This window comes from Anser anser, assembly GCF_964211835.1.
Source record: "Anser anser genome assembly, chromosome: Z".
NCBI classification, from domain to species: Eukaryota; Metazoa; Chordata; class Aves; order Anseriformes; family Anatidae; genus Anser; species Anser anser.
Genome location: NC_139723.1, coordinates 33,471,190 through 33,487,874, shown reverse-complemented (window position 1 = coordinate 33,487,874; position 16,685 = coordinate 33,471,190). Strand labels below are relative to the sequence as shown.

The 16,685-nt window shown below is 40.3% G+C and overlaps 1 protein-coding gene across 6 annotated transcripts in view; it reads left to right on the top strand.

Moving 5' to 3' along the window:
* IDUA (alpha-L-iduronidase) overlaps window positions 1-16,685 on the top strand; it is a 51,834-nt gene that overhangs the window by 26,349 nt on the left and 8,800 nt on the right. For 3 of the 6 annotated variants that reach the window (XM_083817594.1, XM_083817593.1, XM_083817596.1), the window contains 5 exons: window positions 13,639-13,721; window positions 14,383-14,490; window positions 15,182-15,277; window positions 15,855-16,057; window positions 16,477-16,656. In XM_083817594.1, the coding sequence (XP_083673720.1) occupies window positions 13,639-13,721; window positions 14,383-14,490; window positions 15,182-15,277; window positions 15,855-16,057; window positions 16,477-16,656 (670 nt within the window). The remainder of the gene's footprint in view (window positions 1-13,638; window positions 13,722-14,382; window positions 14,491-15,181; window positions 15,278-15,854; window positions 16,058-16,476; window positions 16,657-16,685) is intronic. The other 3 variants (XM_083817597.1, XM_083817595.1, XM_083817598.1) reach the window with 3 other exon arrangements.

The following is a 16,685-nucleotide window of genomic DNA, read 5'->3' as shown; positions in this document are numbered from 1 at the left end:
GGGCATCCACAGCTTCTCTGGGCAACCTGTGCCAGTGCCTCACCACCCTCTTAAAGTAATTTAATTAAAGTAAAGAATTTCCTCCTAAAATGTAATCTAAATCTACCCACTTTTAGGTTAAGGTCATCATCCCTTTTCCTGTCACTGCACACCATGATGAAGAGTCTCTCCCCGACTTTCCTGTAGGCCTGACTTACTTTTTTTGCATATGTACAGATGCCTAATATTAACTGGATTAAGAGCAGTGAAAGTCTAAAAGCAAAATCTACCTGATGGCACTCAGAAAAAAAAAAAAAAGATGTTATAAAGAGATAAAATATATTTGGCTTTTTTGGCACATTTACGGCTTTTTTGGCACATTTACTTGAAGAAAGGAGAATGTTTCAGAAAATTCAAAGCATTGTTACATACAATTCATATCTGGTTACCTAGTTGTATACTTAAAAGCATAATGAACTGCTAAATTACTCATACAAGGAATCTTACAAGTGCTTGTTTATTGGGCTAAAATCAATAACATCAAATTCTCAGAAGTACATAGTGCAAACGAAATAACCTTGTTCCTCTTTTTGCGTGTTTGAAGTTCATAAATTCAGTGAATTAAAAAACAAAACAAAACCAACCAAACAAAAAACACTTAAGCCTAATTAATATCTGTGTGAATTAAAATGCCCTTAGGACTCTAATTAGTATACAATTTACCTTTATACCATGTGGTCACCTGCTCAGGTGATGTGCCTAAACAGTACTTTCAGTCATGTTTTGAAAAGAACAATTTATGGAAATGTATTACTAAGTATTCCAATTTGTGATTCTGATTTTAATATGATAGATTATTATTAATTTCCCTCATTACGGTTGGTGCAATCCACAAAGCAAGTCAGTGCTGCTTCAACTTACTGTGGCTTAGTTTTTCTAAAAGCTGAAATACAAGACCAAATGCACCTGGTGGGGCTAAACTGTGCTCTTGGTGGTCTTTGAAGTTGTCTAGTTTGCCATTTAGTCTACTGATTGTTATCAGGACGGTGTTAGGACTGCAGAACTCATTCAGTTCCCTTATATTGGAACTGTTTTCCTCATTTGGATGTCTTGTGCTGCTTAGCCAAACACTTTTTAGTTTTCACAGATTCACAGAATGGCTGAAGTTGGAAGGGACCTCTGGAGGTCACCTGCTGCAACCTCCCTGTGCAAGCAGGGCCACCTAGAGCCTTCTGCCCAGGACCACGTCCAGACAGCTTTTGAAGATCTCCAAGAAGGAGACTCCACAGCCTCTCTGGGCAACCTGTGCCAGTGCTCAGCCACCTGCACAGCACAGAAGTGTTTCCTGGTGTTCAGAGGGAACCTCCTGTCCTCCAGTGTGTGCCCACTGCCTCTTGTCCTGGCATTGGGCACCACTGAAAAGAGCCTGGCTAAAGTTGTGTCTGTTGACCTTCAGAATGGTTATATATTGCAGACATAGCCCTTTGTTCACCAAATGTAATTTAAGACAGCATTTAAACTCACTGAATACTGCAAGGACAGCTGCTAAGAAAAAGAGACTCAGTGCACTCCATGGTCAGTCATGTCACTCCAGAATGCATGAGGAAACTAAACAGTTATGTTTAGAAACTATACATTAACAGTACCATCACAGGAATGACTCAGCTGAGTTAAGGAAACTGCTTAAATCAGAAAAGCAGAAAGGAAGACTTCCCACTGCACTGTGATGAATTAACGTCTGTTGTGGTTTTTGTCTTTTTCCTGTACTTTTTCCAAAACACTGTTTTGAATTTAAAATTGTCATTTTGGTAGCAAATCAGGTGTTCAGACTGGTGTTAGGTTGAAATGCTATTTCACTACTTTGAAATAGGAGGCATTTCTCTAAAGAGCTTTGATTTGAACACATCCTCGAGCTTTTTAAGTCACAACATAAAGTAACTATTTTAGTTTTTCAGAAAATTATACCACATTCAAATGATAATCTAGTAGTGACTACATTTTGAATACACATACAAATGCAGTTAGCTAAAAAACAAAGTAATTTGTCTGTAAGTCCATCGATGTAATATGAAGTATCATGAATTACGTTGGTTTTAATGTCTATAGAGAAACAACACTAGCAGGAGTCAGGATTTACTGGTGGAACTACAAACATTTGCAAAGTGCCTGGATCTGCAGATACTGTCTGTGAGCTCCCCTGGTGGCCCAACGGCAACCAAACCGAAGAACATTTAAACGTAGCACTGAAACATCTCGGTGAAGGATAGACTACAGGTCCCCTGAGCGTTCAGGAATAACAGTATTAAGTTTTGTCTTCAGACTATGATCAATGGTAAATATAATAAAATGCCAAGAATGTTCTCGTTGCAGTTCAGGGTTAAAAAATGTAGTATAACATTTAAAATTAGGCCTAGAAATCAGTCAGAGTAGCTGTAGGCATTTGGTAGCAATTTTATATGAAACATGGGAGCAGTAAAAATAAGCATTTACTGCAAAGTCCTCGTCAGTGCCCTCCAACACTTTCAAAGTTATAATTTTGTTATTCCAGTGCTCTAAATAAGCAGAATTAGGGAGAAACAGGTGAACGGAACACTAATGTCAAAAACAGGTGGACTCTTTGATGAACATATAACAGGAGTTTAGATCAGAACAACGTGTAGAAAATCCTTCTACATCTCTCTACTAGCTTCCACTCTCCTACTCATATGCAACGCCCATAACCACCAGCATACCAGGATGAGTTTCAGATCTTGCACCAGTGTTAGAAAAACCACCAAGTCTACAGTGTGTCCACCAGAGAGAAAATACAAGGACCAGTGCCTAAACCCTTCCAACAGCATAGAGTTTGTTAAAGAAAAATCACTAACCCTTTCCTCATCTTCCTGCCAGCATCACCTGGGAAAAGCACAAGCATGTTTTTCAGCACTTTTAAAAGCCCTTACATGCTATGCTTAACACTCCTTCTCTAGCTGTGGCAAGTCTTCAGTGCCGCTGAAAATTCTGTGTATATGGGAGTGGAAAGATGTTGTTAGTTAGTTTTCTTGATTTTGTTTTTTAGTTTTCTGTAGTCCCTGCTGGCAGGAGAAATTCTGAGATCAGGAAAAAATCATTGCAAACTTGTATCTATATAAAAATGAGTAAGACCACCCTTTAGTATGCATTTTTCCTACTACAAACATAGAACCAATTGCATAGGACTTACCGAAGGCACGAAGTAGCTGTGGTAGTTCCACAACAGATTTCTTATCAGCACACAGTAGCACAGTTCCTCAGGAGCACAGCTTTCTACAGGAGTAGATTAGAAATTCTGTCATAATATAGATTGAGTCTGTCCAATTATATTACTCCAGCGGTGTTTACAGTGAGATAACATAAATAAATAGTAGCACTGGAGAAAATCTTTGTCCCGTAGAGTGTAATTACAGGTAGAAGAAGATAAGCTTAAAATCATTAAAGTACAGGGGCCGTTAATCTCTGCCTTCTTACTCATCTCTGCTATTCTGTTTTAATAGAGCCAGTTGCACTGCATGGAGACTAAATAGAAGTACAGTCATGACTTTAACATTTGCAGGGGTTCAGTATACTTACTTGATGTAAAAAAAAAAAATGCACTGATGTGTTGAACGGAATTAAGGTAATGTAGTGTCCCTTATATGTACACAGCGTTGAGCTGTCCATGGTAATTAACGTAGATATGTCCACTGAAAAAGGATTTTCATTAATATACATCGGGGGGGGGGGCTTGACTAATAAATCTTATGTCCCGGAGGAATTCACATACCTTCGGGTACACTTAAGCATAAAGTGCCTGAGCTTGTCTGTCTAGTAAACAAAACTGTGTTGTTGTTTTTTTTCAGCAGGTTCCCAGAATTGCTATCCTTAGTAATGATTGTCAAGAATCTGCCTTAATGTCTGAAAATTACTTGCAAAGATTTTGTTAGTTCCATTGAAAACAACAGAAAAATTACAGCCTCTCCCAGGATTCAGCTCCTGTAAAGCAATGAAATCTCTCCTATGAAAAAGATGTATTCCAGACTGGAGGCTGTCATTACTGAATTTTAGTGATCAGAGGGCTCACAGTAGTCAGAGTTAGTAGCTTTGTCCCATGGTGTCCTGTTCTTTTGACATTTTTATCCCTAAGCAGGCAGAACTGTGGAACTAAAGCTTGCTTATTCATCAGTTTAAGATGAACTTTACTAGTGATACTTGCAAACCCTTGGGGAAAATTTACTATAGCAAAGATAGTCTCTAAGGAACACTAAAGCTTCTTCAACTGTTCCTTGCATTCATGTGTAATCTTACCTGGATATTCAAAACCTTTTCTGTGTGCAAAGGAAATAGAGCATTTCTTACTGCAACGTGAGCTAAATTTTAATGTTTCATAAGTGCACAAGATAATTTACTTTTATATTGAAAAGGGAGAGATTTTCCATATTAGTGGAAGTTGTTTGGGGTAGGGGAAGAAAGAAGAAAGAAGGGTTGTACATGAACTAAAGAAGACCATGGAGTGGAAGAACTGTTGCTGCCGTGTTTAATCATACGTCACTAGCCTAAATTGTAGTGCCAAAGCCAGGTTCATAATAGAATTATCAGCTCAAGTTTTCAGAGAGCTGTAGGTTTGTATTTCACTGAAAACTGCCTATCCATTCAATTGATTAGTTTTATCTGCTTAATTGTAAAATGTTTTGCTACATTTTGCATTCAAGAGCCAGGAGGTGACACACCTGCCATTTAAAGAGCTACTCTTTCCAGATTGGGTTATAATGCTTGTTTGACAGTTCTGAAGTTGTCAGAAACCTCTCACCACAAAAACTCTGAAAAATTAAGAGCAAGACAGTGGGTGACATACTCACTGTGCCTTTTCGCCATCATCATTTAATAAGGAAATGAACTCAGTATCATTTATCGAAGATTCTTTCTAATTTTTTGTTTTGCATATAAGTGATATATTCAAATCAGACATAGAGGCAAGGGCAGAAAAGGATTAACATAGAAAGACACACCTGAAAGCACATCTGTCCTGTGAATAGATCCAGATGGGCTTAGTCAGACACCACTTTCAATCTGTACTTCAGCTGGTCACTAGAAAAGTACATCAGCTGAGAAGGCTAGCTGAGTATCTTCACACCTTCAGTGTGACATCCATGTTTTTGCTTTTCTCTGGCTGTTTGCTAGTTGTCCCATTACAGGTTCCTCCCTACAGATCTCACCAAGTGAAAACAAGTTTTGAGAACCATAGGATGGCAAAAGCTGAAGACCTGGTAAATGCAGCACACTGCATTCGTCCAAAACTTCAGATCCAGTTGCAGCATATGAGTCCAGCCTATGAGCAACCTGAGTGATTGTCAGATTTACAGAGCATTGTTGAGTTTAGTTCTCATTGCATATTTGGCAGCAGGGAGTGCAACCATTCTAACACCTTGTTGAGCTACCACACAACAGTAAATAAGCCAGGTCCTGTGCAGTAGTTGGATTCACGCACTTTTGGACTATGTTTGCACATAAAGCTAACAGGCAAAACAATAGAAGGAGCTCAAACAGAAAATAAAGATGTGAAAATGAGGAAGTAACAATAAGAGTACTGTGTAATTAAACCAGTAAGTCTGATATGTGCCACGGAGACTCCTTACAGTGAAGATGCATTATCACACTGGGTGCTTGAGTTAGAATGCTGGATATGTACAGAGACCAGTCAGCTGCCACTTGGAATGAAAAGTTCAGTGACAGCTTTCACAGGCCATGCCAAAAGGAGTTACATGCTTGACTCAAACTAGTTTTAGCACTTGGTCATCATTCCTCTTTTTTTTTTTTTTGTGCATTTGCAAAGTCATCCTTTAACATTCACTATGGATTTAATCTCCCTACCCAACTCTCCAAAATTTTGCTTATAGGTGACGTTATTTATAGTGGCATCAGCAATGACAGCATAAAACTACAGTAAACATTTCACTTGCAGTCATGTGTTCTGCAGGAGCAAATCACTTCCACACATCAAAACCGGTCAGAAAGGAGGGTCTGCTCTCGCAGCCCGGCTTACAAAGTGGCTGAGCGTACCAATCAAATTGCCTTTAAATTTGTAGTCAAGAATCAGCCAAAAACCAATTCCTGCTACTGGATTCTGCTTACCGTTATTTGATTAATTCCCTTCACAAATGGATGTATGCTCAACGAATCTCAACAAGAGATCACAATAAGATCTCACGACATACCAAATTATCCATGCCTAGATAATCCGATAGGGTATGTTCACATGTCTGGAGAGGCCAGATACCAAAACGCCTTTAACTGTTACCTCCATTTCTACACTTCCGTAGCCTGTTTTTCTTTTTACATCTTAAATTTGTTTTAAAAGGAGGGAGGTGGGGGGTACAGACACAACAGACTAATAATATTTTCCTAGCAAGCTAACTCACCTTGGCACAGGAAGCTGCTGATGCTTTGTCTGCCTCTCTCTCTTCCCCCCTAACCAACACGCACATTGCTGAAGGAAGGACTGAGACTGTGCTCACAAAAGCAGGCTGAGTAAGAAATGGAAAATCATAGGCCACAATTAACAGCGGCTTGAGAGCATTCATTGTTTGCTTGCACTTCTGTGCATGTGAGATTTAGCCAGATCATAACAAAAATTTTGTGAGCTGCTTTGCAAGGTAAACATCAGATAATGCTGATTTCAAAGAGGAAAGAAATTAATTAAGACGCTCTATAAATGAAACTCAATTTGAATGAATTCAATCAAAAATGAATTTCAATTTTGATTTTATTTAAAAATAAAAAGATGCCGCTGAATGCACAGCTCCTGGCTGGATTGTAGAAGAGATAGTGATTTCCAGTAAATTAGCAAATGTTGTGTTTTGCATGTATGAAGCCAGTTTGTTCCTAAAATACAAAGATTCATACCCGTCCTTCATTTTGTGCATGTATCGTGCTGGTTGGTTGTGTGGATGGATTAACTGTGACAGGCTGTGACATCAGCAAGGGCTGGATGCTGCCTGGCTGTGTAGTTTGGCAATGCATCCTCCCTCCCCTTACTGCTGGGCTGACTCATTCACTCTACAGGGTGAGTGAATTATGCTTAGCACAGGCCCAGTTCTGCCCTCAGAGAGAGGCACAGCATGTGCTGAAGTCTTTGGCATTCTGCCTCTGTGCAGAAGCTGTGCCATAACCAAAGCAGGCAGATTTTCAGTCCCTGTTTACACAAATGGTATTGCTGAGAAGCAAACGAAAAAAGGTATTAATGCTAACAAATGAAGCTGGAAGTGATAAAATATGCCAGTTCTTTAGCTAGATATTATTATTATTTAGTAATATTTGATCTTGCAGCTCTGAAAAATTGTCTAAATGGAGATTTTTTTTCTGTAAAGCCTGTGAAAAGCGCAGGCCATGTTTTGCATAGGGACTGCTAGGGACGAAGAAACAGTGTTTGTGAATCTGCAAAAGGCTGAGTGATCATGGTCATTTGGGGATACAAAGACTTCACAGAAGAGGGCCGACTACCATACCTGTAGTGACCGTAAAAAGCTAGAGCGAGTGGAGCAAGAACATGGTAGAAGCAGCTCTGATGTGAATGAGTACCATACTGTCAGCTTCTAGCTGCGTTCAGAAGGGGAGTGTTGTTTATTAATAACCCAGGAGCCTGCTGATTTCGTAGTTATTCATTAATGATCTTGTGCTTAAACCTGAGGTATCAATTTAGTAGTTTTTTTGGTTGATGTTGATGAAACCTGGAGCAATAACTGCTGAGAAGGCAGCCTCTGGAAAGGTGAATGCTAATGAAATACCCTGCCCTTCGAATACTCTGAGGTATCATTTCCATACTACTCACAGTCCCGTAGGACCTGCTTCTAAGGTCAGAAGGTTTTAAAGTACTCAGCAGAACAAGAATCTCATGTAGACAGTTGGTGGTTTTGGAGCAAACAATGTCTTTGTAACAGCCTGAACTTTAAACTGTCTCCATTTCACTCCTCATAGCTGCCAAAAGTCAAGTGAAAAACAGGAAGCAGGATTATTTTGTGCTGTAAGAAGGACTTGGAGGGGAGCAAGCTGCCCTCTTGGAAAAGATAAACTTGCTGACATAGCCAGTCTAAAACTCTTGACCTTCATCTTGAAGATGCTGTGCCCACAGCTTGTGTGGCTCACTGTCACTTCACAGACTGCTTTCCTGGCTGAAGAAGTAAGACAGTTACTTCTGAAGACAGTTCCTTCTGGAGAAGCTGGTAGCAGCAAAAGGTTGAACGACAGAGTTTATCAGTGACTGTGCCTACATCTTTCCAGTGAATATTCCCTAGAGTCAGTTCTCCTTTCATCTGCAAAAAGTAAGACTCAGCTTTGGATGCTGAACTCCTCTCAAGGTTATAGGGACACTTTGCTCATCGTGTACGTTAAGTACGGTCTGAAGATTCATGCTCTCTTAAAATGTCATGAGGAACACTGAAAAGGCAGTAAGCGGTTCCTTAGGACACTGTTTCTAAGGGTTCTCCTTATACTAGTTACCTAAAACAACAGTTGGTTACACTTGAGAGGTGGCATTTAATTACCGTGCATACATACTCATCAGAACAACCTTGACCGTGTCACCTAGCCAAAGGCCACATCCTGGCACCATGGCCAAGGAAGTGTATGCCTGCATGAACCAGCTTACCAGGCCACATAACGATGGTCTGGCACACAGTTAAGCATCTATCAAATGAATACGGGTATGTAATATGATTGTTATCTCAGGTGACACCACACCAGGATGCCTAGTATGCCTAGTACCTCAGGCTCCACCTTCAGTTATCTCTAAATAAGATGGCAATGCAGAAAGCTTCCCATGGATTTGGGGCTTTTTTAGGTGGCTCCCTCATGGAGTGCACCTTTATTTTCTGAGGTCAGACAGTACTCTGTGGAAAAATTACGTTTACTGTTAAGCTGTCATTTGCACCTCACCTCTGCCAACACCTTGTGCCAGTTTTCTGTCCTTGTTTTTTGTCTGCATTCACCACTTGGCCAGCAGTCTTTCCCATGAGGAGCTCCCAGTGAGGATGTAAGCAGGCTCTGCTGCCCTGCTGCCCCCACAGCTAATCTGCTGGAAGAGAGGTTGCATGTAAGCAACAGACATACCTGGCCCTGTTGCTGTTCTCAGACACTGGTGAAAATAAATCAAGTTGCATTAGGTTCTGACTTGTGTGTTAACTACGTCCATGAGGAGTGCTAAGGGAGGCTACACGAGCTGAGTGAGAACGTCTGGAGGAGAAGGGCACTACTCTGATATATAGATACTTCCTGATCACATCAATTCTAGACTAGACAAAGCTCTGTTCAGCAGAAGACCTCTGTTGATGGTCACCTCACGTGCTACCTTTGAATTCCTAAACAGGGCTGTGGTCTACCGATGGGGGTCAGCCAGTGTTTCCTTTTCCGGGGAATTTTGTTCACTACATTAAAGTTTGATAAAGTTACCTTGACGTGTTATCAGAGATTCAATACTTGACTGAAGATTACCTGGAATAGAAACACTCCCTGCCTTTGTTTTTCTTGCTTTCTTCTCTGTAGATAAGATATTTGGTCCAATGTCTGTGTGTGCATTAGGTTTTTAGAGTGTGTTACTATATCCCTTGACGGGATCAGCCCAGGTCAGAAAAGAGGCAGATGCAACCTGCTGAGCACAGGAGGGGAGCCACAGCCACAGGCTAAGGAGCAGAATCCACAGCTGTGCTAGCTGAAGCAGAGCTTCATGTGAACTAAGGTGCTGACACCTTAATAATTACCTCCTTTCCTCCAGTATGTGGAAAGGCTGCAGAAAGCTGTTAACAATGGCCTGTAACCTTTGACTCAGCAAAGGATGGCCCACAAAGCAAGCCATCTTTCCAGAAAAAAAAATAGTAAGACTTTGTGGCAGTAAGCAGGCCCCCTTCCTTACTCAGCACTGCTCTTCATGTTCACAGCACAGCTGTGACATGAGACGCACAAGAGAAGCACATACAAATGGTCCTGGAACCATGACCATGGCAATGGCTGGAAAGAAACTTCACCAGCAGGAGCAGGTTCTGGAGTATAGCAGCCTCAGGCCTGGGAATTACAGAGACATTGCTGCCAGGATGCCAGTAAAAATGCTTAAGTGCAGTTCCTTGTTGTGACTGAAGAAAAGGAAGGACTTATCTGGCAAGTCTCCCTGAAAAGCACAGTAGAGGAACTTCTGAAAGCCAGGCATGGACAGGGCAGTGATTGCTGCTCCACATCAGAAATAGCCAGCAGCAAACCGTGAGCAATCCCAGTCTGGCAAGCATTCAGCTGAAATGACGAGTACAGAGACTTCTGCTTGTTCATAAGTAGAGGAAGAGCTATCTAGAAACCATGACTTAGGAGCAGAGAGATCAGGGAGGAAGCTGGCAAAAAAAGAGTTTGAATATTGGTAAAGGTTTGCAAGTTGCATCAAATGCCTTATTGCAGTTGTTTCTTACAGCCGCGTTGATGAGTTTTGATCTTGTCGTCAGTGTCTTGAAATTATATTTACTGTCATGTGTGGTAACAGCCTGACACTTGAGCCAGTATTCACCATGTAGAATGTCTGTATTTAATACCAGCTTACGAGTTCCCTGCTGTGCCTCATGACTGACAGTCAGCACTGCCTACAGACACCTCATGACATGCAGCCCTGCAACCCGAATTCTAGTGATCATATACAGGTCATTAAAAAAAACATCCATTTCACATCAGAAAAGTAACATTATAAAGGGTAAGAACAAGGTCTGTGAAAATGGCAATCATATCAGGCAAGTAGTCATTTTATGTTCTTGAAGTTGGAGATAAATTGGTTATACAAACAAGAATTTTCAAGAGCCCGGAAAACGTTATTTCATGCAGCTATTCAAACTCTTGGTCTGATGACTGGTGCTATGTCAAAGCAGCGCCTCTAATGTATTTTTTCCTGACAGAAATTATTTCAGATATTGAAATAGAAAAAGGTTGTAACTTGCATATCTTGTTAATAGCAGGATACATACTAATCCGTCTGCAAGCAAGAAAATATTCTCATAAAGTGGCAGATCAGCCAAAGGAAGTAAGATGTACCTCTACACCTACAGACATAGCACAGCAAATAATGTACTGCCACCTCAGTCATGGCTGGCAATGGGATTCTGTTTTAAATATTTTACTTAGTGGGCATAGGAGAAAAAAATGTAGATTTGCTGGGATCTTGAGTGTACTTGCATAGGACAGAAGGCTTTGTTTATGTGTGTATTTTCACGTAGCACTGTGTAGCCCTTAGACTGGAGTCAGAAAGACATTTGTTCCTTTGCTATTATTTGAATGGTGTTATTAAGTTTTTACAAGACAGTAGAGTTAATCATTCTTATGCTCACTGACTGTAAGTGTGCAAGTAAGCAAATATTTCAATAGAACACAGGGTATAACTGGAAATAGTTAATGGATCTGAGGGAGCACAACTACATTTTGCAACAAAATAATTGTCTTTGAACTTTGGAATAGGACTGACAGACCGTTTTTTTTTTTTCTTTTTTTTAAATGTCTGTGTAAGCCAAAAAAAAATAATAATTAAAAAAAAAAAGCTCCTTCCAAACAGCCATTCTTTAGTTCAACAGTAACTTCTGAAATGCTCTTATGGGTACTACAGTAAATCTGATTTTTTCTTCTTTCACATCTGCATTGTTTGACTTTGGCAGGAGCTGCAAGCCTGTCAGTGGCTGCAGGCACGACAATGTCTGTCATGGTGGAAGAACATACTTTAAAAGAGACGAGCCAGCTTCAGGTCTTTGCTAAGAGCGTGACCGTGCTGGGACTAAGAGTATGTGCATGGTTATGTCACAGATGGGTTTGGTACAGTGGATATAGCTTGGATTACATTTGTTTTGCCTGTTCTATTTTGCTCTCTAAGTCATAGTCAGAGATGCTGATGGCACTTTCTCCTCTTTACATTGCACAGTTCCCTTCTGTATTCACTAGGCAATTCTGTCAGCCCTTCTTATTTCTCTGAGACCTTCAAGATTACTATTACAGGTTCTCAACTGAAGCTTTCCCTTGGCAAGAGAGGACAGAGGAAGAACCCTCAGTCTAAGTGGCTCAGACCCCTTCTTCCCTGTTAAGGGCATGGAAAGAAACGAGTTTGTGAATCTCTACACAGAACCCAGCGGTGATTTAAGAGATTTTCTGTTGACTGTTCTGCTCCCACTTTCTACCCTTTGTGCCCAGCATGCCGTGCTAGCTCTGATCAGTTAAAATCCCTCTAACTGATTGTCTCTCCCCCTTCTACCATACCTAGGGCACTCCGTCTGCAGTTCATTTGTACAACCCAAGCAGAGGCAAGGTGCCTAGGACAAAGTGGTCAAGGCAGCAGAGGCAGAGCTCAGGCTGCAGTGTACCAGGGTAGGTTTCTCCGGCAAGAATGGAGAAATCAGCTCTGACAGATAATGGCAAGACCCTAAACATCTTCGTTAAGGGTCTTACCAGGGCTGCACTTAGTCTCCAAGGGTCCTTACAAAACCTTTTGCTCAGGACATTCCGAAGCAGAATTTGGACATCAGCCCAAAGCTGTGACTTGTGCCAAATGGCAGTAAGTTACCTTAACAGAATACTGTCAACAACAGTTAATTTTGAATTTCTTGTTGATACTTCAGACTGCAAGACTTTTCCTGCCCTGTCAGATTTCAGTTAAATCAGGCTACACGTTCAGAAGTTACGGGAAACTGTACACAACCTACATATCACATTATATTTGTTTTCAGTGGGTGCCATGTGAGAAAAACCTTTCAGGAATTTAAAGTATATCTTCAAATGTATCATAGATCATTGCAAATTGCGTTTCTCAGCCCCTGGGTAAAAGAACTCCAGTGTTCCCATGCAGTTGCACACCCCAATTTTGCACTGCTGAATTTTGCACTCCTGCAAGAATTGCTGACACAAAGGAATGTATCATGGGGCTTTTACTAAGTCTTTGAATTCACAGAATCATAGAATATCCCGAGTTGAGATATTCAGATATGGAAAATTCAGATATTTAAATGTGGCTGACAGAATTCCACTTCTAAATACAAAAGCAAGTTGGAAATACAAATTGTTGCAGCCAGAGATCCAAGAAGTACAGGAGAAATAGTAAGTGAATGCTAGCAATAAAGTAAAAATTACAGGTAATTACAGGCAAATTACAACTGTGTGTATAAATTCACCATTCTTTGAAAGGCATAGAGCTATTTTCTCAACTCGTTTTAAACCCATGAGAACTTTTAAGGAACGTCGGTTGTATATTGCAAATAAAAGAGCATTAAGAAAGACTGCATATGAGACGAGGTGGAAACCAGCTGGCCTGTCAGTAGGTGATCAATTCAAAACTGAAAAAGGAGGATAGCCAAGAACAGTCTCGGTAAATTTTGCTTTGGGAGGAGGATAGAGAACCTAACACACTGTAAAACACTCAAAACCCAACAAGCAACCTCATTATATTACTTCTGTTGCTGCTGCTGGAATAGGGAAACAGTGTGTGTTGGACAAGAAAAATGGCTTGCTTATGGTGAACACCCTTTAGAGCAAGAACACGTGCATGCAGTTGCAAGAAACCTAGTTATATGTAAATTTTGAGAGCCAAAAGAAGGCACACATCTGGCTTGTCTGCAAACAAGTGCTACAATATTTACATTGGACCATTTTATCACCTGTATTCTTCAGAGTGATGAATGAGAAACTTCACTACAATTTTACTGCCTTGGATAACCTTATGGATCTCCTGTGGGAAAATAAGTTAATTCCAGGTAAGAGCAGCTCCCTCCCCTCACTGCTAGCCACATCTGTTTGACCATATTGTGCAATCATCAGATAGAACCATTATTAGTGAGCTTTGCCAAAGCTGATTTTGATCAAAATTCATTTTTTTACTGCTTGCATTTAACTCACGTCCATGTAAATGTAAACTGTGTAAGAAAAGCATTATTAGGGCACTTAAGACAACACAAATGCTTTTACATTGCTTGCAACAATAGTCTGAGATGTACCAATTGGGAAATGAGATTTCTTGAAGAGGAGCAAGTTTTGTACCCATTAACTTTGCGCCTCAAAGGGGCCAAAGAAGCAGGTCCTCAAAGTATAGCTTCCCCTGTATTTCTGCAGTGTTTGATGTTCACCCTGTACCTTCAGTTTGTGATTGTAAGTATTATTATTGATTACTATTGTCATCAACAAGTAACAAGAGCGAGCAACCTCAAATCTGAAATATTCCCAGTGGGGACATGTAGAAACAGGAAAGAAAACCTACTAAATGATGCTGCTTGTTATCTCTGTTTCTTCACTAACAAGGTTGCTTCAGATAATGCAATAACCCTTTAGCTAATCAAAAGGGATTATCATTCACAATAAATAAATAAATAAATAAATAAATTAATTAATTAATTAATTAATCTTTTATATATATTTTAGGATTTGAATTGATGGGAAATCCATCAGGATACTTTTTAAATTTTGAAGATAAAGAGCAGGCAGTAAGATGGAGAAATTTAATTACACTTCTGGCCAGGAGATACATAAGTAAGTTTCAAAAACAAACAAACAGAAAAACCACACATTCTTATGTGTTTTAAGTTTTAAAAACTTATTCTGTTGTGATCCTTTCTAACTACCTCGAAAAAATCTGGGTTGTGTTCAATTTCATGACACTGGTATTCATCACAAAACAGGGAAAGACCAGATATACCAGATATCAGGAAATACCAGAATAGCCAATGGGATTATTGCCCCATTTTTCTGTTCCATGTCCAACAGCCTGAATGAGCAGTGTGTTCTAGGCAGCACATTTGGCCTTCCTCTGGGGTCTGAGTTTTAACTTCTTTATGTTATTGTGGTTGTAAACCACCAGCTCGCATTAGGGCATGATAACCTGAATGCATCCAACGTGACAGCTTCGAATATTTCCAACAAAGCAGAAGCCTTAGCCTGAGTCTCACTTAGGCCGGATGCCCTACCCACAAAGCTATTATTCACATCACCTCACTGCAGTTTTGTGTTGGTGGTCCTTTCATCTTTTTCACATATTGCTACATCCAAAATGAAGTATCATTTTGAAATCACCAAAATTGCATTTGCCAGCTTATTAAAAATAGGTAATTTACACCCTACTGCAGTATAACAGGGTGTATAACCTCATGTATAGCACATGACTAACTGATAGGATTGTCTGTACATGCACTCAACTCACTGAGAAATGAGGCCTCTTACACAGATAGATACAGACTGGAGCATGTTGCTAAATGGAATTTTGAAACTTGGAATGAACCAGACCACCATGACTTTGACAATGTGTCTATGACAGTGGAAGGTAAGCATATTTTGGTGTACTTACTAGTGTAGTAAGGGAGAAGTGTGTGTGTGTTGGGTGGGAAATAGTGAGAAAGGAGAGATGCTGGCAAAGTAATAAGGTAGATAGGAGAGCTAAGGAGTGTGGAAGGTGTATCTAATCTTTTTTGCTCAGGTCATATTACTTACTACAATAATTACTCTGTTCCCTGCTTGAGCATAAGTGTAATACAGGGCTAGCAGAACAGGGAAAACAGAATAGGAGTTAAACTGTTAAGTCCTGTTCATTGGTTATAAAATACTATAAAATAGTTTACGAGGAGTAACAGGATGGAGGGTGGGGTAAGGGGAAAACCATTCACTGATAGATGCATGCTTTGGGAACCTGTCCTCACAAGACCTTTGAAAGAACCTTGTGAATGCAGCAGAGGTTTTCATGTCTTCTCATGTTGTCATTGCCTAGGAAAGAGTAGACTCAGCTTGTGAGGTCCTGCCAATAAATGCAAAAATAGAAAGAGTTATAATATCTCCCCATAGTTTTAGATCAAGATTCTGTTTTGAGTTATTATTGTTGATACATGTATCTGCTTGGACTTCAGGGTTCCTCAACTATTACGATGCCTGCTCAGAAGGATTAAGAGCAGCCAGTCCTCTACTAAAATTTGGAGGGCCTGGAGATTCCTTCCACCCTTTTCCCAAGTCACCCATATGCTGGAGTCTTCTGCGTCATTGCTACAATGGAACCAACTTCTTCACAGGGGAGACTGGTGTAAGGCTGGACTACATCTCTCTTCATAAGAAGGTTGGTCCAAGACTTCAATTTAAAGCTATTTTTAATCAGTTTAGTCCAACTTACATTTTATTCTGATTTATGACATTGATTCCTAGGTGAGTGTGCAACCTATATCAGGAATCATAACTAGCTACCTATTCTAAAGAAATTTTGAAGAAGATGGTCAGTTGCAAGACTTCAACTCAAAGGCCTATGCCTAATGCCCACGGGGATTCAGCTCCTCTACATCTTTTCCATTTTATGTTTTAGGAGGAGCTCATACAATCAGCGGATACTGTAGTGGATTAGGTGTAAGATTCTAATACTCTGTGGTCCACAGCTCCTCAGGGACTCCAGTAACATATTTTCATAATGTGTTTAGGTCTCCATGTTGTGTCTCTACTATTGTTTGCTCACTTTCACTACGCAGATATGAAATATTGTTGCAGGGAGGTGGGCGTTCTCTCTACATCTTGGAACAAGAAGTGGAAGCAGTTGGACAAATTCAGAAGTTGTTTCCAAATTTTGCTTCTGTTCCCATATACAATGATGAAGCAGATCCTATGGTTGGATGGTCCATCCCACAGCTGTGGCGAGCTGATGTGACATATGCAGCTATGGTTGTAAAGGTAAAACATTGTCACAGTAGGGTCTTCTG